Source organism: Podarcis bocagei, assembly GCF_964188305.1.
Source record: "Podarcis bocagei genome assembly, chromosome: 7".
NCBI lineage: Eukaryota > Metazoa > Chordata > Lepidosauria > Squamata > Lacertidae > Podarcis > Podarcis bocagei.
This window is the reverse complement of record NC_138132.1, coordinates 80,108,922-80,133,869: the sequence shown is the minus strand read 5'-3', so window position 1 is coordinate 80,133,869 and position 24,948 is coordinate 80,108,922. Positions and strand designations below refer to the sequence as shown.

Sequence of the window (24,948 nt, the reverse complement as noted above, 5' to 3'; positions counted from 1 at the left end):
AAAAGCAGCTTAGTGATGCTGGCCACATGACCTGGAAGCTGTACGCCGGCTCCCTCGGCCAATAAAGCGAGATGAGCGCCTCAACCCCAGAGTCAGTCATGACTGCACCTAATGGTCAGGGGTCCCTTTACCTTTACCTTTATGTTGCTTGTATTGGACATAGATTGGGGAGGATAGATAGGAGGGATATAGATGGAGATCAGGATTTCCCAAACGTGGGTCTCCAGCTGTTTTCGGACTATAGGTCCCATCTTCCCTGAGTACGGGTCCTATTAGCTAGGGATGATGGGAGTCGTAGTTCAAAAACAGCTGGAGTCCCAAATTTGGGAAATACTGGTTAAGAGTGTCAGACTAAGACCTGAGAGAGACCAGAGTTCAAATCCCCCCACTAGGCCATGAAGCTTTCAGTGGGTGATCTCAGGGGCCACTCATTGCCTCTCAGCCTAACCTACCTCACAGGGCTGTTGCAGGGATTAAATGAGGAGGGGGAGAAGCATGTCATCCACGATGAATTCTTTGGAGGAGAAGGTAAAGGTAAAGGGACCCCTGACCGTTAGGTCCTGTTGTGGCCGACTCTGGGGTTGCTGCGCTCATCTCGCTTTATTGGCCAAGGGAGCCGGCGTACAGCTTCCAGGTCATGTGGCCAGCATGACTAAGCCGCTTCTGACAAACCAGAGCAGTGCACAGAAACGCCATTTACCTTCCCGCTGGAGTGGTACCTATTTATCTACTTGCATTTTGACGTGCTTTCAAACTGCTAAGTTTTCAGGAGCAGGGACCGAGCAATGGGAGCTCACCCCGTCGCGAGGATTCGAACCGCCGACCTTCTGATCGGCAAGCCCTAGGCTCTGTGGTTTAACCCACAGCACCACCCGAGTCCCATTTATAGGTAAAGGGAGAGGGATCCCTGACCATTAAGTCCAGTCACGGATGACTCTGGGGTTGTGGCGCTCATCTCGCTTTACTGGCCGAGGGAGTCGACAAACAGCTTCCGGGTCATGTGGCCAGCATGACTAAGCCGCTTCTGGCGAACCAGAGCAGCGCACGGAAACGCCGTTTACCTTCCCGCTGGAGCGGTACCTATTTATCTACTTGCACGTGACGTGCTTTTGAACTGCTAGGTTGGCAGGAGCAGGGACCGAGCAGCTGGAGCTCACCCCGTCACGGGGATTCGAACCGCCGACCTTCTGATTGGCAAGCCCTAGACTCTATGGTTTAACCCACAGCGCCACCCGCATCTTGGAGGAGAAGGTGGGATATTAAAAGCAGCCAGCAGCTGTCCAGGTTTTAAGCAGGTAATCTCTCCCAGCCCTACCATGTGACACCACTGGGGACTGAATCTGTAAGCTTCTGCATGCCAAGCAGATGTTCTGCCACTGTCCCTGATGACAGAGAAGCCTGCCAGTTTGCAGGTGAGGCTGAGAAACAGCAAAAAATGACATGGGGAAAAATGCGGGTGGCATGTCCACCCCCTCTAAGTAACCCAATACCTGGCTTCTCTCTGGCTCCTGTGCAATACCCTTAGTATCGGCCGTTTTATTCGATTTCTGTACCAGTTTTTTTAATACAAAAATGACTAGGGCGGTTTACAGTACAAAAACATGAAGTCGTAAAAGTATCATAAAACATACCATAAAACAACATTTTTTTAAAAGAAAATGATCCGGCTGCCTGCTTCCACCTCCGAAAGATGCTACTGTGCAAAAAGTTACCCTTGATTTATGTGCCGAATTGACGTAACAGCACACAAAGATCCCGGGCTGCTGGATCAGGCAAAAGGGGGAAACCTGCAAGCGGGGTTTGAGCACAATTTCACTGTCCCCCTCCTATCTGTGTTTACAGCAACGGGTATTCAGAAGCAGAATATGGGGGGCAGAACACAGCCATTGAGGCTAGTGGCCCTCTCCTCCGTGAATCTGTCTAATCCTTTTAAAGCCAAGCTGGTGGGCAAGGGACGTGGGTGGCGCTGTGGGTTAAACCACAGAGCCTAGGACTTGCCGATCAGAAGGTCGGTGGTTCGAATCCCCGCGACGGGGTGAGCTCCCGTTGCTCAATCCCTGCTCCTGCCAACCTAGCAGTTCGAAAGCACGTCAAAGTGCAAGTAGATAAATAGGTACTGCCAGCGGCGTAGCGTGGGTTATCAGCACCCGGGGCAAGGCAAGTAATTTGCGCCCCCTAACCCCTAACCATGGTCATTAATACTGACGGCTCTACTCTGGGGCAAACGTCGTGGTGACTACTGCCCTCCGTGGTGTTGTTTTTGCAATTAAAGGACCCCTGCCTCAAATAAAGCATCTTGGGGATTGGGGACTGGGATTTGCCAAGGGAGCTGGAAATTGCAGTTCAGTGGCGGGTCAGGGGGAGAGGGTCCCTTCCGCGTCTGGGTGCCGCGGGCCCCTTTGCGCCAAGACGCGCGTCTTTGGGCGTCGCGGCGCAGCCTTCTCGGTCTCCCTCCCCGGCCCGGCTAGTCCCGACGCGGCTTCTTTCTGGCGCGGGGAGGGGGCTTCTTTCTGGCGCGGGGAGGGGGCGGCTCTGGGGCCAGTGCGTCTGCCGGCCTCCGGCGCGGGTGGGGGGGCCCCGTCGGGGCGGGTGGGCGGTCTTGGCGCGCAGGCACTAGAGCGCTGCCGATGGCGCATTTGGCGGGCTGCGCGCGTCCAGACAGCGACCCGAGCCTGGGCGGCGTGGCGCTTGGTGCCGAAGCCTCCGCCCGCAGCGCCCCGTCGGGAGACCCGGCCAGAAGGAGCCTCGAGCCGGCTGTCGGACGCGGTTGAAGCAGCCAGGGCGGCATGGCAGGCGGCGTGCACCCCCTGCACCCCCCACGCTACGCCACTGCTCTCCGCCCCACCGCCAGGCTTCGGAGCATCCTTCCGAAGGCTGGCGGCGGGAGGAGGTCTCTCCGCCCCACCGCCAGCCTTCGGAGGAGGTCCGAGGACAGTGGGGTTCCTGCTTCCTCGAGGAGGGCCGGCCAAACGCGCCCCCCAAATGTTGCGCCCGGTGCGGCCGGCACCCCTGGCACCCCCCACGCTACGCCACTGGGTACTGCTCTGGCGGGAAGGTAAACGGCATTTCCGTGCGCTGCTCTGGTTTGCCAGAAGCTGCTTAGTCATGCTGGCCACAGGACCCGGAAGCTGTACGCCGGCTCCCTCACCAATAGAGTGGTACCTCAGGTTACATACGCTTCAGGTTACAGACTCCACTAACCCAGAAATGGTGTTTCAGGTTAAGAACTTTGCTTCAGGATGAGAAGAAAAATCGTGCTCCAGCGGTACAGCGGTAGCAGGAGGCCCCATTAGCTAAGGTGGTTCTTCCGGTTAAGAACAGTTTCAGGTTAAGAGCGGACCTCGGGAACGAATTAAGTACTTAACCCGAGGTGCCACTGTAAAGCGAGATGAGCGCTGCAACCCCAGAGTCGGCCACGACTGGACCTAATGGTCAGGGATCCCTTTACCTTTAAGCTGGTGGGCATCCCTGCCTCCTGTGGCAGAGAGTTCCATAGTTTAACTCCGCGCTGTGTGAAGAAGGACTGAATCTTTCCACATTCAGCTCCATTGGAGTTTCAGGGTTGTGACGCATAATTTTATATCAGGTTGCCTCTTCCCCCGCCCTTTCTCTAAACCAAAAAGCCTCAAATGCTGAGACCTCTCCCCAGACGGGAGTCCCCTTCACTTTTAAAGGCTGCGAGTTTGAGTCACCGTCTTCCCCACTCTAACTAGATGTAGATGACACCCACAAATCAACCGCCCGCAAACTCTCTCCCCTCTCTCTAGAACAGAAATACAGTGTATTCCGCCACCCCCTTCCCTGGGAGTGAGGCTCCGCTGCACAGCATTCCGGCTCGGTGCGACCATCTTTTATTGCCTGCATTATAAAACCCAGAATATTATATTGAAAACGCTGACACAACCCTACCCACGGCGGGAACGGCGGCATTTATGTACCTCGAAATGTCTATATAAAAGCAGCGCTCCCATAAATCCCGCCGGGCAGCAGGGGAGGCGTAAAAAGTCATATTAGTATTGACGAGGCATCAAACTTCGGCTGACGGAAGGTGCCAAGGCAGAGGAGGTGCCAACATCCTCCCCCCACCATCCCCACAATCAGGGGAAAACAGAGATTCCTGGAGCAAGCAGCTTGGTGGCGGCAGTGTGTATGTGAAGGTTTGTTCACATGTACAGGCCTGGGAGAACACAATAATTGCCTGAATGATCAGACCAACGGTTCTTGGAGAGCTGCTGCCAGTCTGTGCAGGTAATACTCAGCTAGATGGGCCAATAACCCATGCTCTGCATTAAGCAGCCACACACATTCCCGTCTCTTCTGCTCAATTCTAGGAATTGATGTAGGAAACTGCTTTTGACCGACTGTGGCTCTTGGGTCCATCTAGCTCAGTGTCAGACAGTTCCACCTCCATCCTGAACACATACCCTCCATCATTTCTCCAATGAAAATAGGGATGTCTAATAATAACAAGGAGGCGGGTGGCACTGTGGGTTAAACCACAGTGCCTAGGACTTGCCGATCAGAAGGTCGGCAGTTCGAATCCCCGCGACGGGGTGAGCTCCCATTGGTCGGTCCCAGCTCCTGCCAACCTAGCAGTTTGAAAGCACATCAAAGTGCAAGTAGATAAATAGGTACCACTCCGGTGGGAAGGTAAACGATGTTTCCATGCGCTGCTCTGGTTCGCCAGAAGTGGCTTAGTCATGCTGGCCACATGACCCGGAAGCTGTATGCCAGCTCCCTCGGCCAATAAAGCGAGATGAGCGCCGCAATTCCAGAGTCGGCCACGACTGGACCTAATGGTCAGGGGTCCCTTTACCTTTACCTTTAATAATAATAATAATAATAATAATAATAATAATAATAATAATAATACCCTGCCCATATGACTGGGTTGCCCCAGCCGCTATGTGTGGCTTCCAACATATATAACAATATAATAAAAGATTTAAAAGATTCCCTATACAGGGCTGCCTTCAGATGTCTTCTAAAGGTTGTGCAGTTACCTTGGCTTGGGGTGGGGGTGTCACAGAGCTCCATACCCTCCAACATTTCTCTGATGAAAATAGGGATGTCCTAAGGAAAAGTGGAACATTCCCGGATCAAATCAGAAACCAGGACGGCTTCTGTAAGCCTGCGGCTGTCCCTGGAAAATAGGGACACTTGGGAGGGGCTGCTGAACACTTCTTGCAACCCTCCGAACCTGCCAGACCTGGGAAACGCGCTCTGCACCTGCTCAGAGGAACTCTCATTTTGGATAGGAACATGTGCATTTCAGGCAACTGAGGCCCAGAAGCAATATCAAGGCCTTCCCTCTCCCCGCAAAAAAATAAAATAAAATCGCAGAGAAAGGCACCCACCCACCACGCGGTCACCTTCACTTTCACAAAGCACCTTCCTTAAGGTGCCACTCTAAGTAACTATCCATAATCCCAAGCTGGTTAATAAATGGACACCTTGGTCTGAAGCCAGTCGTCTAATAGGCGAAGTGATCTTTCATCATCCGACAGCATCACTCTCCGGCCTCTTGGAAGACTGGAAACCTGCTACACACACACACACACACACACACACACACACTGTATGCTTTCATAGAAGAAAGGGTCACAGGCGAAGGAGTGCATCTGCCTTGCATGCAGAAGGTTCCAACCCCAACAGCATCTCCAGGTAAGACTGGGGATATACTCTGATGAATGCAGCAGAGACACTGCCAGCCAGTGTAGACAGTAGAGGAAGATCGACTGAGTCAGTAGAAAGCAGCTTCCCATATCTCTGCGACTTAAGGGAAAGGTGTAGCTGAGAGGCTGGACACCTGCCTTGCATGCAGAAGGACCCAGCTTGAATCCCAGGCATCACCGCATAAGAATGTGAACATCCCTAGAAAGATGCTGCCGGTCCATTTAGGCAAAACAGAGCTAGATGGGCAAAGAGCCTGACTGTGTCGTTTCCTATTACAATCAGCCTCTTGTTTAGAATGATGAGGACTAGAAACCTGCTTCATTTTTAAGGAAAGGGCGGTAGTTCAGCAGTAGAGCCCATGCAAAGCCCATGCTTTGCCTGTTAAGAGCTTTCTGACAGTGGGACAAACTCTGTGGGGAGTTTGTGGACTCGGAGGATTTTAAGCAGAGGTTGGATGGTCCGGTATACCTGAAGGAGCATCTCCACCCCCATCATTCTGCCCGGACACTGAGGTCTAGCGCCGAGGGCCTTCTGGTGGTTCCCTCACTGTGAGAAGCCAAGTCCCTGTGGAACGCCCTCCCACCAGATGTCAAAGAGAAAAACAACTACCAGACTTTTAGAAGACATCTGAAGTCAGCCCTGTTTAGGGAAGCTTTTAATGTTTAACAGACCACTGTATTTTAATACTTGTTGGAAGCCGCCCAGAGTGGCTGGGGAAACCCAGCCTAATGGGCAGGGTATAAATAATAAATTATTATTATTATTATTATTATTATTATTATTAGCTGAGATTCCTGCATTGCAGGGGGTTGGACTAGATGACCCTTGGGGTCCATCCAAATTCTACGATACTATGAGTCCATCAGAAAGTTCTTCCTATTGTTTAGGGGGGCCCTTTGAATTTGTTGGTTCAGGTCCTGCGCCCTGGAGCAGTAGGAAAGCAAGCTTGCTCCATCCTTCATGGGACAGCCTTTCAGGTAGTTCAGTTTGGCTGTCCTATCAGTTCTAGAGCCATGCACAGTTAAAAAAGGAGGGTTCTAGATCAGACATGGGCAAAAATGCCAATCTTGGGGAACCTCTCCCTTCTCCACCTTCGATTCAAGCTCTACCGCCTCTCCGCATTAGTTTGAATTGTCTTTAATTTTAAAATCCCCATGAATATTCATGAGGATTTTGGCACAGATTTCTCCTAACGGACACTTTTCTCTCCCTTTTCCTGTATGCAGTTTTTGGCTGATATCCAAGGCAATTATTTACAAAGCAATTTTGCCTAATTATAGCACATTTTTGTAGGTTGGTTTTGTGAAGAGATGTGTTTTCGGGCACGCTTTGCCCGAGCAAAAAGTATATATGCATTCCTGGATTATGAGGCTCGGCTGGTGGAACAGGGTTTGCAAAATTCGGAGGTGTGCGAATTCTGAAAGATTGGCCGCGTTTCAGTCGCTGCACGGTTTTGAAGCATAAAAATTAAGTGGCTGGGCCTTTAAATGCGAGCTGAATTGAATTTTGCCTCCATTGTTGTGAATGGGTAAGCCCTGGACTGTGGGCTGATGGGAACTGGAGTCCAGCAGCATCTTAGCCATACCTGTATTGAGAACATAAGCAGAGCCTGCTGGGTCCAGCCAGCAAAGCATAGCTAAAGGTAAAGGTAAAGGTAAAGCTTAAAGCTTAAAGCTTAAAGCTTAAAGGGTAAAGCTCAAAGGTCAAAGGGTAAAGGGTAAAGGTCAAAGGGTAAAGGTCAAAGGGTAAAGGGGGTAAAAAGGGTAAAAAGGGTAAAGGTAAAGGGACCACTGATCATTAGGTCCAGTCGTGACCGACTCTGGGGTTGCGGCGCTCATCTTGCTTTATTGGCCAAGGGTGTACAGCTTCCGGGTCATGTGGCCAGCATGACAAAGCCGCTTCTGGCAAACCAGAGCAGCGCACGGAAACACCGTTTACCTTCCCGCCGGAGCGGTACCTATTTATCTACTTGCACTTTGACGTACTTTCGAACTGCTAGATTGGCAGGAGCTGGGACACAGCAAGGGGAGCTCATCCCGTCGTGGGGATTCGAACCACCAACCTTCTGATCAGCAAGTCCTAGGCTCTGTTGTGCAACCCACAGCGCCACCCGCATCCCCTGGCTAGGAGCCATCAATAGCCCTCTCGTCCCTGAATTTAAAGTCATCTAGGTTGGTGCTTATCATTGCCTCCTGTGAAAGTGAGTTCCACAGTTTAACTCTGTTCTGTGAAAAGTAGTTCCTTTTATCTGCCCTGAACCTTCCAAAATTTGTGCTTCCTCCCTCCCTGCCTCTTCTCAGGTGATCTGTCTCTTTAAGAAAGTCCCTGCTGAAGTTTTGCTCATGACCCTAAACGCAGCTCCCCTAATGGACGTAAAGAACAAAGGCATCTCCTTGGGAGCTGAGTCAGCAGAAAAGATTGCTGCATCGCCACTTTTTCAGGACTTGTAAAAGCAAAAATATATATATAATAATTTATTTTTACAAAAAGAAAGTCCCGTTATTGCCATTTGGGAGAATCGCGAGCAAGAGCCATTTGCTCCTAAAAAGCCCAGTGGAGAAGCAAATAGGATCCCTCCGGCGTCCTCTCCGCGTGGGAGATTGGGCTATTATTGCCCGGTGAAATAACCAGTTTGAAGCAAGCAGAGGGAAATCTAGGTCAGGCCATCTCTGAGCACCGGGAAGGCCATTTAGCAGAGGAGCACTTGCACCCCCACCCCTGAAAACACAACCCCTCGTAGAGAGGGGAGGGGCACAACAAAAAGATCTAATGCTATTCCACGCTGCGTCAACAGAAGTCTAGTGTCCCGATCAAGGGAAGTCACAGAACTGCTCTATTCTGTCTTGCTCAGTCTGTACCTGGAGTCCTCTGTCCGGTTTTGGGCAACCCATTTTAAGAAGGGTATCGACAATCTGCAAAGGGGAATTTAGCAGACTGGAGAACTGGGCAAAAACTAACAAAACTTTACATTTGACTTTCTTCTGTAATGTTTTATTCTGGATTGTTTTAAGGTGTAGTAAACGGGTGGCGCTGTGGGTTAAACCACAGAGCCTAGGACTTGCTGATCAGAAGGTCGGCGGTTTGAATCCCTGCGACGGGGTGAGCTCCCATTGCTCGGTCCCTGCTCCTGCCAACCTAGCAGTTTGAAAGCACATCAAAGCTTTCCGGGACATGTGGCCAGCATGACTCAACAGCTTCTGGCGCAACAGGACACCGTGATGGGAATCAGAGCGCATGGAAACGCTGTTTACCTTTCCGCCGCAGTGGTACCTATTTATCTACTTGCACTGGTGTGCTTTCGAACTGCTAGGTTGGCAGGAGCTGGGACAGAGCAACGGGAGCTCACCCCATTGTGGGGATTCGAACCGCCAACCTTCTGATTGGCAAGCCCAAGAGGCTCAGTGGTTTAGACCACAGCGCCACCTGTGGGGGTCCAACTCTATGATTATATAAACATGCCCCCTAAGCTATGGCAGAAACATTGACCTGACCCAGCTGACTCTTATATTCCTAACCCCCACCCCAACCTAAGAGACCCCCAGGGCGGAAGAAACTTTGAAGAAACCAGAAGGCAAATTTTGCCACAGTGTTTCAAATGAGCATCTGAGCTCTGGTGTCCTGGCAGTGGCCCTTTGCCCACCACCCCACCCCACCCTTGTTCCTCCTGATGCAACAACACCGGACCCCCCGGAGTCACAAGCTGGCATAGTTCAGCTGGCCTTGTGGGGTGGTCAGCCGACACAGCTCATGAATAATAGAACAAAGACTCAGGGAGGTGGGGGAGGAGGAGGAGGAGGGGCGGTCAGGCGAGAAATTTGCAGAGTCGATAAAGAAGACCCCTCCAGACACACACACACACACACACACCACTGCAGCGGCTGCTGTTTCAAAGAGAGAGAGGCATCTACGGAGGAGATGGAGCGAGCTCCTGGGTGGAAGGGCACTCGCTTCGGTCTGAGCCCGTAACCAAAGCCCTGCTGCGTGCTGCAACAGCACCACACGGTGGCCGACCCAGAGGACTGGCAGGGCGGAAAGTCATTTTGCGGGGAGGGACAGATCTGTCACACCCCCCCCAAACCGAACTGTTTAGGGCCAAGGGGGTTGTGTGCATCTGTGCAAGAAAGGGCAGTCCTACTTATTGAATATATTTCTGTAGCACTCACTCATAGAAGATGTCAACACGGCGTGTGATGACATGTGGAAACGCAACATGAAGCCATTTTTAAAAATGAAAAAAAAAACCAGACAAAGCCATTGTAAAAATAATAGAATAATAGAATTGGGGGGAAGGGATCCCCCCAAAGATCATCCATCCCAACCCCCGGCAATGTAGCAATCTCAACTAAAGCATCCCTGATAGATGGCCATCCAAACTCTGCTTAAAAACCTCCCAGGAAGGAGAGTTCATCACTTTCCATAGAATCATAGAATTGTAGAGTTAGACAGGACCGTGAGGATCATCTAGTTGGCACCCCGCTTTGGTCAGGCATGCCGCCTTGCGCTAGGAGCAGGGGGTTGGACTAGATGTCCCTTGCGGTCCCTTTGAACTCTATGATCCTACGAAACCAGGCTTGCTAATTGGCTTGCTTCACATATATATATAGCACTGATTGGCTGGCATTTCTGATGTCACAAAGCCACCAACCTGAGCTACCCCAGGGCTATGGAAGGGTTCACAAGGTTTTCAGATAAGGGGAGATTCTCAGCCCTACCTGGAGACCTTCTGCATGCAGAGCAGATGCTCCGCCACTGAACTCCCACCCTTCCAAAAGTATCAAGTAAGTTTCTAGTCCTCGTTGTGCTGAATATATACAGGGCTGGTTTAAATAGGAGCCAGCCTTCTACCAAATCAGACCATTGCTCCATCTTGCTCAGATTGTCTACACTGATGGGAAGCAGCCCTCCAAGCTTTCAGATGGGGAGGCTGCTCCCAACCCTACCTGGGGATGCCAGGCGTTGAACCAGGAAGCTATGACATGACAAGCATAGGTCGCCCTCTCTATTACGATCTGGACCTAAAAATAAATCAGGATCCTAGTCCTCATGGTTCTGAACCAAAGGCTGATTTAAATAGGAGGCTTCTGCTGGGGTCAGACTGTTGGTCCACCTGCACTGGCTGGCAGCAGCTCTCTCAGGTTTCATGGAAATGTAGAGTTGGAAGGTACCCTGAGGGTCATCTAGACCAACCCCCTGCAATGCCGGAATATACAGCTGTCCCATACAGGTATCGAACCTGCAACCTTGGCGTGATCAGCACCATGCTCTAACCAACAGAGCTATCCACTGTCAAATGGCTCTCCCTGCCAGAAAGTTATTCCGGGTCTCCTTTCTTGCCACTCAAATACCTATATCAGGCCCTGCCCTTTGGAGCAGGAGAAAACAAGTTTGTTCCATCTTCCATGGGAAAGCCCTTGAGATCTTTGAAGATGGCTCTCATATCTCCTCTCTTCCAAGCTAAACATCCCCAACTCCCTCAAGCGTTCCTCATCAGGTTTTGTTAAAATGACTGGGCTTGGCATTTTTCATGCCTGCCACCTCGAGCAACCTTGGAGAAATGGGAGAGGATCTAAATGCAATAAATGAATAAACCAAAATAATCCAGAGGCGACAGGGGGAGGTTTAGGTGAAGGTTAAAGGCACATTTGTTTGCTTATAGCAGAAGATGGAGAACCCACCGGCTCACAGGCCAGATTGCATGCAGCTGCCAGACCTGATTTCTCCTGCAGAGTCCTTTATCCCCCAAGCGAACTACACCTGACCTAGGCCTGACAAGAGACAGTGTTAGCTTGAGAGTGGTACCCAAGGTAGGTTTGGATGATGAGGGAGAGGGAGGCAGCATCCTGCAGGCAGTCAGGAATGCAGTTTCCATCGGGAAGAGCCAAAAAATCATGGAAAGCATGAGATCATCGCTCAGAGGGAGAGAAGTTGGAGAAGATAAGTTCACAGGCAGGGATGTCTTGGGAATGGATGGTAAATGGAGAAATGTGGATGGGGGGGGTCAGGTGGGATTGCTATGAGGAATTATGGAAATAAGGAGCAAGCCATTGTGTCCGCAATGAAAGCATTGCGTTGACTGGGTTTGATTCATTGACAATAATTTCTGATCGAATCCCACAAGCCTCTGCACCTCTGCCATTTGCTTTCTCTACGCCTGACAGGAACGTATAAGCATTCTAAATACACAGGCCAGTTGCTTCACCAGGCATCCTGAGCCATAAAGATAGTACAGTGGTGCCTCGCAAGACGAAATTAATTCGTTCCGTGAGTTTTTTCGTCTAGCGAATTTTTCGTCTTGCGAAGCACGGTGTCGGAAAAGTTTTGGGAAAGCTTCAAAAATCACCAAAAACCTCAAAAAAGGCTACCACACCGCGTTCTATGAGTTGCTCCTTGAAGTCAAGTCGCAACTGTATTAATGGTGTTAAGAAAAAGGAAACAAACTTGCAAGACGTTTTCGTCTTGCGAAGCAAGCCCATAGGGAAATTCGTCTTGCGAAGCAGCTCAAAAACTGCAAAACCCTTTTGTCTAGCGAGTTTTTCGTCTTGCGAGGCATTCGTCTTGCGGGGCACCACTGTATGTAACTTTGATGTAGTTTGTTAATCTTTAGGTAGATCTTAAGGGCCAGGAAGAGAGTTCACAAGGAGATGGTAAATACTACCTGTTCTTCCTTTCCTGTTTACTGCTGTTTATGACCTCCGGAGTTTCCTAAAAGCATTCCTCCTTGTTTCCTATTTTATTTACTCTGAACTACGTATGTATGCTCAAATTAGCTCTTTGTAGTTTTAACTTTAACGTGGGTTTTTTTGAAATGCTCAGAGGAAATCTGATTGGTTCTTACGAACACTGTGTAAAAGGTTCTTTTGTGAATAAAACGACCTGGGCCAAGGGGTGGGTGGAATTATTATTGGCACCTCCTCCCAGAGTCTTGCTGGTCAAGCCTCGTGTGTATTCTATTAATCAGGGTCCAATCCTTCCTTGCTTTTGGAACGCAACAAAGAAGCATGTGCAGAGTTCCAGCGCAGGCAGGAAGCCAGCAGAGGGGTTTCCAGAGGGGCATCACACGGCCTACCTGAGCCTTCAGGGTGGTGGCATCGAAAACGGTGACTTGGTTTCCGCAGCTGGCCCACACGGCATCGTCCAGGGTCAAAAGGGTCCGTACTGGTGCCAGCCCCACTGTCAGGCAGGCAGGCTCAGCCTCCAGGTCCCAGAACCCCCCTGAAGAAAGGAAGAGAGAGAGCGGCATTAGAAAAGGGGGTGGCAGCTGTCAACAGAAAGCTGGTTTCTAGGACAAGGACTGTCAAGGAGCACTGCATGGAGCAAGACTCAAATCCTAGAAAACAGGCATAGGATTGGTTTGGCCTGAGCCAGCCGCAAAACCTGGGCAAGCCTGGCAGCTCTGATACACTTTGTATGTGGGAAGCCCCAAATTCAATCCCCTGCATTCCCAGCTGAAAAGATCCAGTGAGAGGGAAAGGGGGTCTCTCTTTGCCTGAGATCCCAGAGAGCTGCTGCCAGTCAGAACAGGCAACACCAAATTGTCCGAGCTGGTATGTTGCGGCTTCCTAGGTTCCTTTCTAATAAGCCAGGGATAGGCAAACCCGGACCTCCAGGTGTTTTGAGACTACAATTCCCATCATCCCTGACCACTGGTCCTGTTAGCTAGGGGTGATGGGAGTTGTAGTCCCAAAACATCTGGAGGGCCCAGTTTGCCTGTGCCTGTAATAAGCCAACTAAATTCTTCAGGATGTTGAGATGCTACATTATTATTTCATAGCTCAGATCCAAAATTTATCCATGGACAGGAAAAGCTTCTGTTTGAGACCCCGGAGAGCTGGTGACAGGCCATATTATCACTGAGTTGTATCATTGCAGAGTTAGAAGGAACACCCATGGGCTATCTGGATCCAACCCCCTTCAATGCAGAAATCACAGCTGAAGAATCCCCGACAGATGGCCATCCAACCTCCGTTAAAAAGTCTGCAAGGAAAGAAAGTCCACCATCTTCCAAAAGAGACCATTCCTCTGTCTCCTTCTCCATCTCCAGATGTTTTGGACTATGATGTCCACCGTTCACAGCTGGCTGGGACTGAGGGCTGTTAACAGTCCAAAATGTCTGAAGGGCACCAGGTTGGGGGAGGCTGGTGTAGAACTGGTGAGCAAATGCTCCTGCCTTGTGTAAGGAACCTTCAGACATTCGGGTCTCACCACCCAAACACAACGTGTCCTTAGGAAATCCTTGGTTAGGCAGGCATTCACATAGCAAGTGGAAAAATTTACACTGACATTTTCTAACGAGGTCCCAAACAGGGAATTTTGACCCTGAAATGACGGAAAAACCACCAGGGAAACTTCTCTGAAACCTCGCAAAAGGCAAACGAGGAAGGGGAAAATGTTCTTTACCTGTCCGATTCCTCCCCCTGCCTTCCTCCCTCCCACCATGTTTTCTGGCGAAACAGCTGCTGCAGGCCAGCAAAACATACAAAGCAAGCATTGTTTAAGGCTTCTTATTTGTTTACAGTACTACACACGGATCCAGCTGTGCAGATATTTGAATCTACAATGGTTTGGTTACTAATCCCTCCTGTCTGGATAAGTGAATTTCCATATAAGGAGCTTTTGGACCTGACTGTACATTCCCGCCATGCCGAAAACCAGAGGTTTGTCTGGATAACTCACACCAGAATGTGAACTTTCGAGTCTTGTCCACCGTACAACGCCTCTCAGAAGCTCCTCCGCTCTGCCAGGGATCAATCTTCCCTGCAGGATTGAGCTCAGGAGAAACTGGGCCCGCTAATTGGCTAGCTCCACAAACAACACTGATTGGCTGGCCCTTCTGACATCACATCCTGCGGAGCAGAGCCATTGTGGCCAGTATCCACCAAAAACCTTCTCCTCTGTGAATTTGTCCAATCCTGTTTTAAAGCCATCCAAGTTGGTGGTGATCACTGCCTCCTGAAGGAAGGAGTTCTGCAGTTTAACGCTGCGCTACAGAGGGTTGGACTTGATGACCTCTGGGGTCTCTTCCAACTCTAAAATTCTATGATTCTCTGTCCTAAAACTCCCAATACCGAGCTTCAACTGATGTCCCCCAGTCCTAGTGTTATGAGAGAGGGAGGGGGAAAATCTTTACTGTGTTTTCTCCATGTTGACTCAGCCATTCGGACCTGCCTGAGTGGGGTCAATACAGCAACACTCTACAGCTCTAATTAACTTTTTTTTCCCTCCGAAAAAAAGATTCTGATGCTGTAAATTTGAACCTGGTAAAACTTCTCCAGTTACTCAGGGATGCTTTTGATTTAAACTGAACATCAGGGGGTCAAAAACAAGGCACATGCGGCCAAACATACTGCCAAGCCCTGTAGAAACAGGCTGCATGGCTCCTGAATGGGTGTGTGTGTACGTCACAAATAATAAAAAATGAGGAGCTGGAACAGGAAGCACCTTAACAGCGGAGGGGAGAGGCAATGCTGTCCGTTTGCCCAAAGCCCCACACCACAGCTCCCTGGGCAAACCACATGTCAGCAGGCTGGGGATCAAGCTCTCCCCACTGATATGGCAAGCTGAAGGCCAGATCGGTAACTGGCAAAACCACAGGAAGCTCCAACACACACACACCCAGCATCTCACCGCAAATCACACACCAAATGGCACTATTACGTTCCCAGTTATCCACTTCACATCAACATTTCTCCCCCTCTCAGCGACGCAGGCACCGTTTTTCTCTGTGAATTGTAGCTCTTACCAGCTAGACAGAAGCATCGCTATTTTGGACGGGATCTCAGTTATTTCCAGCCAAAAGGAAAACGTTCAGAGGGAAAGTGCTGGAGATGTGTGGCGGGGGGTGGGGGGGGTAGGCCTTGAAGTGAAAAAAAGGCTTCCCTGGCTGAATACAGATATACAAGACTGTGGTTTTGGATGTACAGAGATATCTGTTCTCTGTTTGCACCCTGCTTTGGTCAGACATGCCACATTGCCCAAGGAGTACGGGGTTGGGCTAGACGTCCCTTGCCGTCCATTCAAACTCTATGATTCTACGAAACCAGGCTTACTAATTGGCTAGCTTCACATATATATATATATATATATATATATATATATATATATATATAGCACTGGCTGGCCTTTCTGGTGTCACAAAGCCACCAACCTGCGATACCCCAGGGCTATGGAGGGGCTGCCCAGGTTTTCAGATAAGGGGACATTCCCAGCCCTACCTTCTGCATGCAGAGAAGAAGAAGAAGAGTTTGGATTTGATATCCCGCCTTTCACTCCCCTTCAGGAGTCTCAAAGCGGCTAACATTCTCCTTTCCCTTTCTCCCCCACAACAAACACTCTGTGAGGTGAGTGGGGCTGAGAGACTTCAAAGAAGTGTGACTAGCCCAAGGTGACCCAGCAGCTGCATGTGGAGGAGCGGAGACGCGAACCCGGTTCCCCAGATTACAAGACTACCGCTCTTAACCACTACACCACATTGGCTCTCCGCCACTAAACTCCCACCCTTCCATAAGTACCAAGTAAGTTTCTAGTCCTCATTGCGCTGAATAAATAAAGGGCTGATTTAAAATAGGAGCTACCAAGTCAGACCATTGCTCTGTCTTGCTCAGATTGTCCACACTGACGGGAAGCAGCCCTCCAAGCTTCCAGCTGGGGAGGCTGCTCCCAACCCTACCTGGGGATGCCAGGCGTTGAATAAGAGACCTATGACATGACAAGCATAGGTCTCCCTCTCTATTATGATCTGGACCAAAAAATAAATCAGGATCCTAGTCCTCATGGTTCTGAACCAAATAGGAAGTTTCTGCTGGGGTCAGACAGTTGGTCCACCTAGCTTACAATTGTCTGCACGGGCCAGCAGCAGCTCTTTAAGGTTTAATAGAAATGTAGAGTTGGAAGGGACCCTGGCGGTCATCTAGACCAACCCCCTGCAATGCCGGAATATACAGCTGTCCCATATGGGGATCGAACCTGCAGCCTTGGCATTATCAGCCCCACACTCTAACCAACTGAGCTATCCAGAGTTTAAGACAGGGGGTATTCCCAGTCCTGCCTGGCTATGCTCCCAGGCACTGAACAAACCTTTGGCCCACAAAGGTAAGTCCTTTCCCATGAGAGCTATTGCCTTTCTGCATTTGTCCTGCCCATTACAAAGGAGAAGCCCACATCGGGACCAAAGATGAGCCATTCTCCATCAAAGCGAGTGTCAGAGGCAGCTTCCCCATCACTCAAAGGGCAGGGCCACCGCAGGGAACGGGTTGACCTCTCCCACCCACAGGATTGCCCTGAGCTTTGGGCGCTGATGACGAGTGACCCTGCTTTGTGCTGGCCTTGAAGGAAAGGCTGCGGGAATGTGGTCTCGAAAGCGGAAGGACGCCGACGGGAAGGGGAAGATCAAAAAACCTGAAAGCGCCAGCCGTCTCTGCCAGCTCTGCTGCAAGGGCAAAGGAGGAGAGACAGGGAAAGCAGAGGGAACTGTCAAAGGCTGCCCTGCTGTACCAACACAGCAAACAGCCAGGGGATTCTTAATGTGCTTCGGCGAGGCTCCCCAGTGCCCTGATTCCGGGACGCAGCACAGCTTCAGTCTGTCATCGGCCCCATCTAATGCAATCAAACGCAGAAAGCTCCTTTGTATTATTCAGCAGCTGAAGGAGGCTGTGAAGCTGAGTGGGGCTCACACCATTCGGGGTCTTTCTTGCGTCCCACCCAGATCACATCTCCCCGCAAGCACGCACACATGACATGTTGTGCACATAAAAGGGAGTTTCATATTATCCATTTGTTGCCTGGATATGCCACTTTTTCCTCCAGGATTGCTCCAGGTAGCACACATGGTTCTCATCCCTCCCTGTTTAATCCCCACAACAACCCTTTGAGGTAGGTTCCCTAGGTGGCACAATGGGTCAGTGCGTCGGGCTGTTAACCAGGAGTTTGGTGGTTCGGCTGTGGGCAAGATTCCTGCACTGCAGGGAGTTGGGCTAGGGGTCCTTCAAACTCTACCATTCCATGATACTAGGTTAGAGAGAACAACAAAAGAGGTTTAAAGACACTTTCAAAGGTAAAACTTAAAAAATATAGTAGTATAAAGGTAAAGGGACCCCTGACCATTAGGTCCAGTCGTGGCCGACTCTGGGGTTGCGGCGCTCATCTCGCTTTACTGGCCGATGGAGCCAGTGGTCATGTGGCCAGCATGGCTAAGCCGCTTCTGGCGAACCAGAGCAGCGCACGGAAACGCCGTTTACCTTCCCGCCAGAGCGGTACCTATTTATCTACTTGCACTTTGACGTGCTTTTGAACTGCTAGGTTGGCAGGAGCAGGGACCGAGCAATGGGAGCTCACATAAGCACTGAAAATTGGGAAACACTGGCCTGCGAGTGCTCAAATTGGAGAACAGCCTCTGCCAAAGGTGTCATGGACTTTGACGACACTCGAACTCAGGCCGAAAGGGAGAAAAGAGCTAAGAGGAAGGCACGTTTGGCAAATCATCTCTATGACCAACTCCCGCCTGGAAACCTATGTCCCCAATGTGGAAGGACGTGCAGATCCAGAACTGGCCTCCACAGTCACTTAAGACCATATTCGTGGAAGACAATCTTACTAAGCTATGAGTGATCACCACAGAAAAAAGATTCTAGCTTAGGCTGAGAAAAGGCAGTAACTGCCCCCAGCCCCCAAGTCACTTGGGAAGCTGCTTCATCGCCAAGTCGCGATTTGAACCCGTGTCTCTCCCAAAGCCTAGCCGGACGCTCTAACTGCTGCAGCACAACAGGCACACAAAATTCTAGTCATGCCTCTTACCTGATGGAGGCAAGAGAGCAGGTGGCAAAGTTGTGCAGACACCAGCCTACTTTGCAAAGACAAAATTTACATTTCTTGCTACACTCACTTTTGCCCCTGGCCCCACCCACCAGGGGGCATGCGGTCCCCAAAAGCTTGCGCAGAAGGGAATACGGCCATCTGGAGGCCCGCGCACCTGTCCTACAGTATAACTGTATTTTTCGCTCCGTAAGACGCACCTGACCATAAGATGCATCTAGTTTTTAGAGGAGGAAAACAAGAAACAGTGGATGTATGATTTTTGTGGTTCATGCTGTGGCCACAGACATGTGATCTGATGGTGAATTTGGGGTGACCCAGTGCAAAGATCCTGAGGATCCATGTGGATCTGTGCTTTGTAACCACATTTTTGCACCACTGCAGCCCCAGGAAACAGTGGATGTGTGGGTTTTTTTGGTGCAGGCTGTAGCCATGAACATCGTATCGTATCATAAAACCTTTATTGGCATCACATACAACATCCAAAACAGATCAATACAGAATTACCACTTCCCCAGTGGTACCACTTCCCCACTTCGCTCCATAAGACACACAGACATTTCCCCTTACTTTTTAGGAAGGAAAAAGTGTGTCTTATGGAGAGAAAAATACGGTATTTACCCAACCTCGTAAGATGGTTGGTCCCTCCAAGATTTTGTCTTTGGGGGAGAAGGGGTGGAAATGCAAAGAGCCTCTCTGCCTAATCGGGCCGGGATTAATCTCCCTTTCCCTTCCCACCCCCCGCAACCTTTTGAGTCCGTATGTTTTTCAAAGTGATTTGTGTCTACACCCCCCACCACCACCCCGCCTCACCCCCCATTCTCCACGTTCCATTAAACACTCGCGATCTGCGCCTTGTTGCCTCCGTTCCGGGGTCGTAAACGGATGTTTTCTCGCGGAGCCTCCGATCTCCACTTGGCAAACGCTTTGCGTTTATTAATTAGCGTCTCATAAGCCGGTTATGGTTTTTAATTAAAGTGTGTCTGCCTGGAAGATGGAGGGGGGAGGTGGCAGAGGAGGGGGGGAGGTGTCCGGGGGAAGGGGGCAAACAAGAGGAAAGCTTGCCGTCGCCCAGGCAGATGTGGGTGCCTTCGATCTGCTGCTCGCATCTGCAAGGGGGTCGGCACCACCTCTGTCGGGCAAAGATACCTTGACAGAGGCGCACCTGTTTTCTCGATAGCTAGGAGGCTGGCGTTTCTCCATGCATTGAAAGGAGTGAGGAAAAAGGAGCAGAAACGGTTTCTGATAGCGCCAGAAGGTGCAATGGCTACCAGCCCTGATGGCTGTTGCTCTGCCTCCGTTAGCCAGAGGCAGTAAATGCCCCCGAAATGCCAACTGCTAGAAATCACAGGTGGCGAGGGTTCCTGTTGAGCTCAGGTGCTGCTTTGCGGTTTCCTATTGAGGCATCTGATTGATCAGCTCTGGAGGGTAGGACTCGGACCAGGGTGGATAAAAATCAATGATTTTTAAAAATAATAATCATCAAAAAAATCAATTTTTAATTTAAATCAGTTTTTTTTAATTTAAATTGGATTTTTAAAATAAAATGCTTTTGGAGGAAAAATCTTTCTAAAGGTAGTTTTCTATTTAAGTTACATTATAGTCCAAAGGCTATTCATCAGGAAATAAGGTTTTGTTGTAAGTTTTTCATGTGTGCTAAAACTCAGTCTATGTTTTTTAGAAAAACAAAAAAAGTTGAACCACATCAGTTAACAAACATGGATACATACGCTGTAATGTTATTGCTTTAGTTAAATAAATTGTTTAAACTGTTATCAAGGAAAGGATTGTTTTTCTCCTTCCAATAAAAGCACAGCAGAAAAGCTGTCCAAATATAAACGGTTATCTTATTAAACCTCACAATCATTTCATTATTACCGGTCTACATATTTCTAATAGTATAACCAAATCAGTCATTTTTGATATAACTGTAAAAACTACTCTGACAATTTATTATTCCCAAAATGAAACCTTCATCTGGTGGTAAATATTAAGATTATACCAGCAAGAATGAATATTTCTGCTAAGAAAAAATGATTCAAATCAAGTCTTATTGACTAGTGATTTAAATCAAGTCTTACCGACTAGTGATTTAAATCGACCAGTGATTTAAATCGATTTGATTTAAATCAAATCCACCCTGACTTGAACCTATGGCTTCAAGTTACAAGGAGATGCTAACTAAACATCGGGAACATCTTTTGGACAGTAAGAGCTGTTCAACAGTGGAGAGAGGTTGTGGACTCTCCTTCCTTGGAAGTTTTTAATCAGAGGTTAGGTAGCCATCTGCCATGGATGCTTTAGCTGAGATTCCTGCATTGCAGGGGATTGGGGGCCAGATAGCCCTTGGGGTCCCAACTCTACAATTCTCTGAATCTATGATTCTATGGTGGGACGTGGGTGGCGCTGTGCGTTAAACCACGGAGCCTAGGACTTGCTGATCAGAAGGTCGGCGGTTCGAATCCCCGCGATGGGGTCAGCTCCCGTTGCTCAGTCCCTGCTCCTGCCCACCTAGCAGTTCGAAAGCACGTCAAAGTGCAAGTAGATAAATAGGTACCACTCCGATGGGAAGGTAAACAGCGTTTCCGTGCGCTGCTCTGGTTCGCCAGAAGCGGCTTAGTCCTGCTGGCCACATGACCCAGAAGCTGTACGCCGGCTCCCTGGCCAATAAATCGAGATGAGCGCTGCAACCCCAGAGTCGGCCACGACTGGACCTAATGGTCAGGGGTCCCCTTTACCTTTATAATAATAATAATAATTTATTATTTGTACCCCGCTGTAATGGGTTTGAGTTACTCGTGTGTAAATTGTCCCCGTTAGGGGGCTTAATTGCCTTGGTTAAACCTTCCTGACTGCACAGCCCATCTCAACGTGGCTGCCTCAGTCGCTAGCAGAATCTGTCTGTGGGCGTTTCTTAAACCTTTTCCAGCATAAAAGCTGCCTCTCATTGCGCGGGAGTCATCTGCGCAGGGAGGGCGTGGGTAGTGGAGGACCAGTGCTTTCCTCACTGATGTCCAGGGAAGAATCCCGGAGCTCTCCCTCCGCTTCCCCCATTTGCCCCCCTTGATCCCTGGTGTTACACCGATTTCCTTCCTCCTCAACCAAGCTCCTCAGTGCTTGATCTCAGCGTCCGTGCTGAACAATGGTGGTGGAGATGCTCCTTCAGGTATACTGGGCCAAGGCCGTTTAGGGCTTTAGCACCACCACTTTGAATTGTGCTTGGAAACGTACTGGGAGCCAATGTAGGTCTTTCAGGACCAGTTTTATATGGTCTCAGTGGCTTCTCCCAGTCACCAGTCTAGCTGCCGCATTCTGGATTAGTTGTAGTTTCCGGGTCACCTTCAAAGGTAGCCCCATTCTAGCTGACCCATCGCTCTAAATTATCATAGATTCACAGAACTGTAGGGTTGGAAGGGACCATGGGGTCATCTAGTCCAACCCCATGCAATTCAGGAATCTCAGCTAAATCAAACATGACAAATGGCCCTGGGGAAGCAGATTCCATTGCTCAGCTTTGCATTGTGTACAGAAGTACCGCCTTTCTGGAGACAGTTTGCTGCAGTGGTTAGAGTGTCAGATTAGGACCTGGGAGATCAGGTTTCAAGTCCCCACTAGGCCATTAAGCAGCTCGCTCAATCGTTTGAGGACTAGAAACTTGATTTGTTTTTAAGGAAAGAGGCATAGCTCAGTGGCAGAGGTATATAAGTCAGATTCCTAACATCCTATCAAATTCTTGTGGACATCTCCCTATCCACTCCCTAATTACATAGCCCTTTTTAATATGCACCCGACAACTAAAAATCCTCAAACATTTTAGCCTTTCCTCATCGGAGAAAGTATTCCAACTCCTTGATCTTTTGTGGGTTGCCTTTTTCTGACCGAGGTTTCCCTTGCTGTGTGTTTTCAGTCTTAAAAAATGGATGATGGAACGCTCTCCGTAAACAGAGAAGACCTCAAAAACAGCAAATCAAAGCGGCTTTGGAGCAAACAAAGGATGACCCTAACCTGGCATGCAAACACACAGAGAGACAGAGGCATGCACAGGTGACATTGCCCTGCGCCTGAGACGTCCGACGTCCGATGTGCCTGGTGAAATCAGAGTGAACTGACCCAAACGAGAGAGAGAGAATATTCTCTGTTCATCAAACATTTACAGGGAATGAGAATTTGAAGCAGGCAGCTGACAGGCTTCAGTGGCCGTAAAACAGCCACCCTCCCTGCCGTCAGAGAGAACTGACAGTGAATCAATAGGAAATTACAGAGCGCTCAAATTGGAGGTTTTGTCTCCAGACCTAAACTTGAATCCCAGACCCTGCATTTTAAAAGCCAATTAGCATAAAGATTTTACTTCATTTTGATGGTAGGTGGGGTTTGGAGTGAAGGTACAGAGGAAGGTTCCCCTCTCCCTGCCCCCACCCCCCCACCCCCAATCTCTTTTGCCATCTACCAGAAATAAAAATAGATTTTAAATGAATCAAAAAGCACAAATTGCAGGGGAAACCTCCCCACGCACCCAGAAATGAACCTCAGAGAGCATCGGATGCACAAACCCATTTTATGATTGGGGCGAGTTTTGGGGGTGCGGGGAAGAGATGGCCGACAAGTTCTCAAAGGGGAAAGGTTGCAGCGGACCAACCGAGCGACTGCTTTGAATGCAGAAAGTCCCCGCTGACAGCATCTTTAGGTAGGGCTGAGCTAGGACACACACGCACCCCTGCCGCATGCCTGAAACACTGGAGAGTCATTGCTGCCAGTCAGTGCAGACCAGTAATTCCCAAACTTGGGTTGCCAGCTGTTTTGGGACTACAACTCCCATCATCCTTAGCTAGCAGGGATGATGGGAACTGTAGTCCACAAACAGCTGGAGACCCACGTTTGGGAAATACTGGTGTAGACACTACGGAGCTAGATGGACACTTGGTTGGATTCAGCTTCCTAGATTCCTTGTTTGAATGACCCTTTATTCTATGTACAATGAGAACTAGAAGCCTGCTTTGCTTTTAAGGAGAGGACCAGTCAGATTTCTCCAGGAGGCCCACCGGCAAAGCATGCTGGCCACAGCTCCTCTCTCACTGTTGTTCATAAGAAGGGGACTGTTGCCCCACAGCCTGCTCTCACAGGGGATGAACGTACCAAAGAACTTAGGATAGACTGCCCCTGGACCTGGAGGCTCCATAAGCAGCCTGGTGGATCAAGCCAGTGGCCCGCCTAGTCCAGCATCCTGGTCTTATGGTAGCCAACCAGATGTCCCAAGGGGAAGTCCGTAAGCAGGACCCAAACACAAGAGCCCTCTCCCCTCCTGTGGTTTCCTGCGACTGAAGAGTGACTAGTGGGGTGCCACAGGGTTCTGTCTTGGGCCCGGTCTTATTCAACATCTTTATCAATGACTTGGATGATGGACTCAAGGGCATCCTGATCAAATTTGCAGATGACACCAAACTGGGAGGGGTGGCTAACACCCCAGAGGACAGGATCACACTTCAAAACGACCTTGACAGATTAGAAAACTGGGCCAAAACAAACAAGATGAATTTTAACAGGGAGAAATGTAAAGTATTGCACTTGGGCAAAAAAAATGAGAGGCACAAATACAAGATGGGTGACACCTGGCTTGAGAGCAGTACATGTGAAAAGGATCTAGGAGTCTTGGTTGACCACAAACTTGACATGAGCCAACAGTGTGACGCGGCAGCTAAAAAAGCCAATGCAATTCTGGGCTGCATCAATAGGAGTATAGCATCTAGATCAAGGGAAGTAATAGTGCCACTGTATTCTGCTCTGGTCAGACCTCACCTGGAGTACTGTGTCCAGTTCTGGGCACCACAATTCAAGAAGGACACTGACAAACTGGAACGTGTCCAGAGGAGGGCAACCAAAATGGTCAAAGGCCTGGAAACGATGCCTTATGAGGAACGGCTAAGGGAGCTGGGCATGTTTAGCCTGGAGAAGAGGAGGTTAAGGGGTGATATGATAGCCATGTTCAAATATATAAAAGGATGTCACATAGAGGAGGGAGAAAGGTTGTTTTCCACTGCTCCAGAGAAGCGGACACGGAGCAATGGATCCAAACTACAAGAAAGAAGATTCCACCTAAACATTAGGAAGAACTTCCTGACAGTAAGAGCTGTTCGACAGTGGAATTTGCTGCCAAGGAGTGTGGTGGAGTCTCCTACTTTGGAGGTCTTTAAGCAGAGGCTTGACAACCATATGTCAGGAGTGCTCTGATGGTGTTTCCTGCTTGGCAGGGGGTTGGACTCGATGGCCCTTGTGGTCTCTTCCAACTCTATGATTCTATGATTCTATGATTCTATGACTGCCATTCAGAAGCACCCTGCAACAATGGGGAACCCATAGCTGTCAACTTACAGATTTGAAAATAAGGGGCCAGCAGCCTTGGAAATAAGGGACCAGCAGCCAAAATAAGGGATTTTCAGAGCACAGGTATGTTCAACTTCTGAGCCCCTC

At 49.5% G+C, this 24,948-nt stretch overlaps 1 protein-coding gene across 4 annotated transcripts in view; it reads right to left on the bottom strand.

Annotated features, from left to right (window-relative positions):
- Nucleotides 1–24,948, bottom strand: part of ARHGEF10L (Rho guanine nucleotide exchange factor 10 like) — a 130,748-nt gene that overhangs the window by 18,298 nt on the left and 87,502 nt on the right. For all 4 annotated transcript variants that reach the window (XM_081202928.1, XM_081202927.1, XM_081202929.1 and 1 more), the window contains one exon: nucleotides 12,743–12,888. In XM_081202928.1, the coding sequence (XP_081059054.1) occupies nucleotides 12,743–12,888 (146 nt within the window). The remainder of the gene's footprint in view (nucleotides 1–12,742; nucleotides 12,889–24,948) is intronic.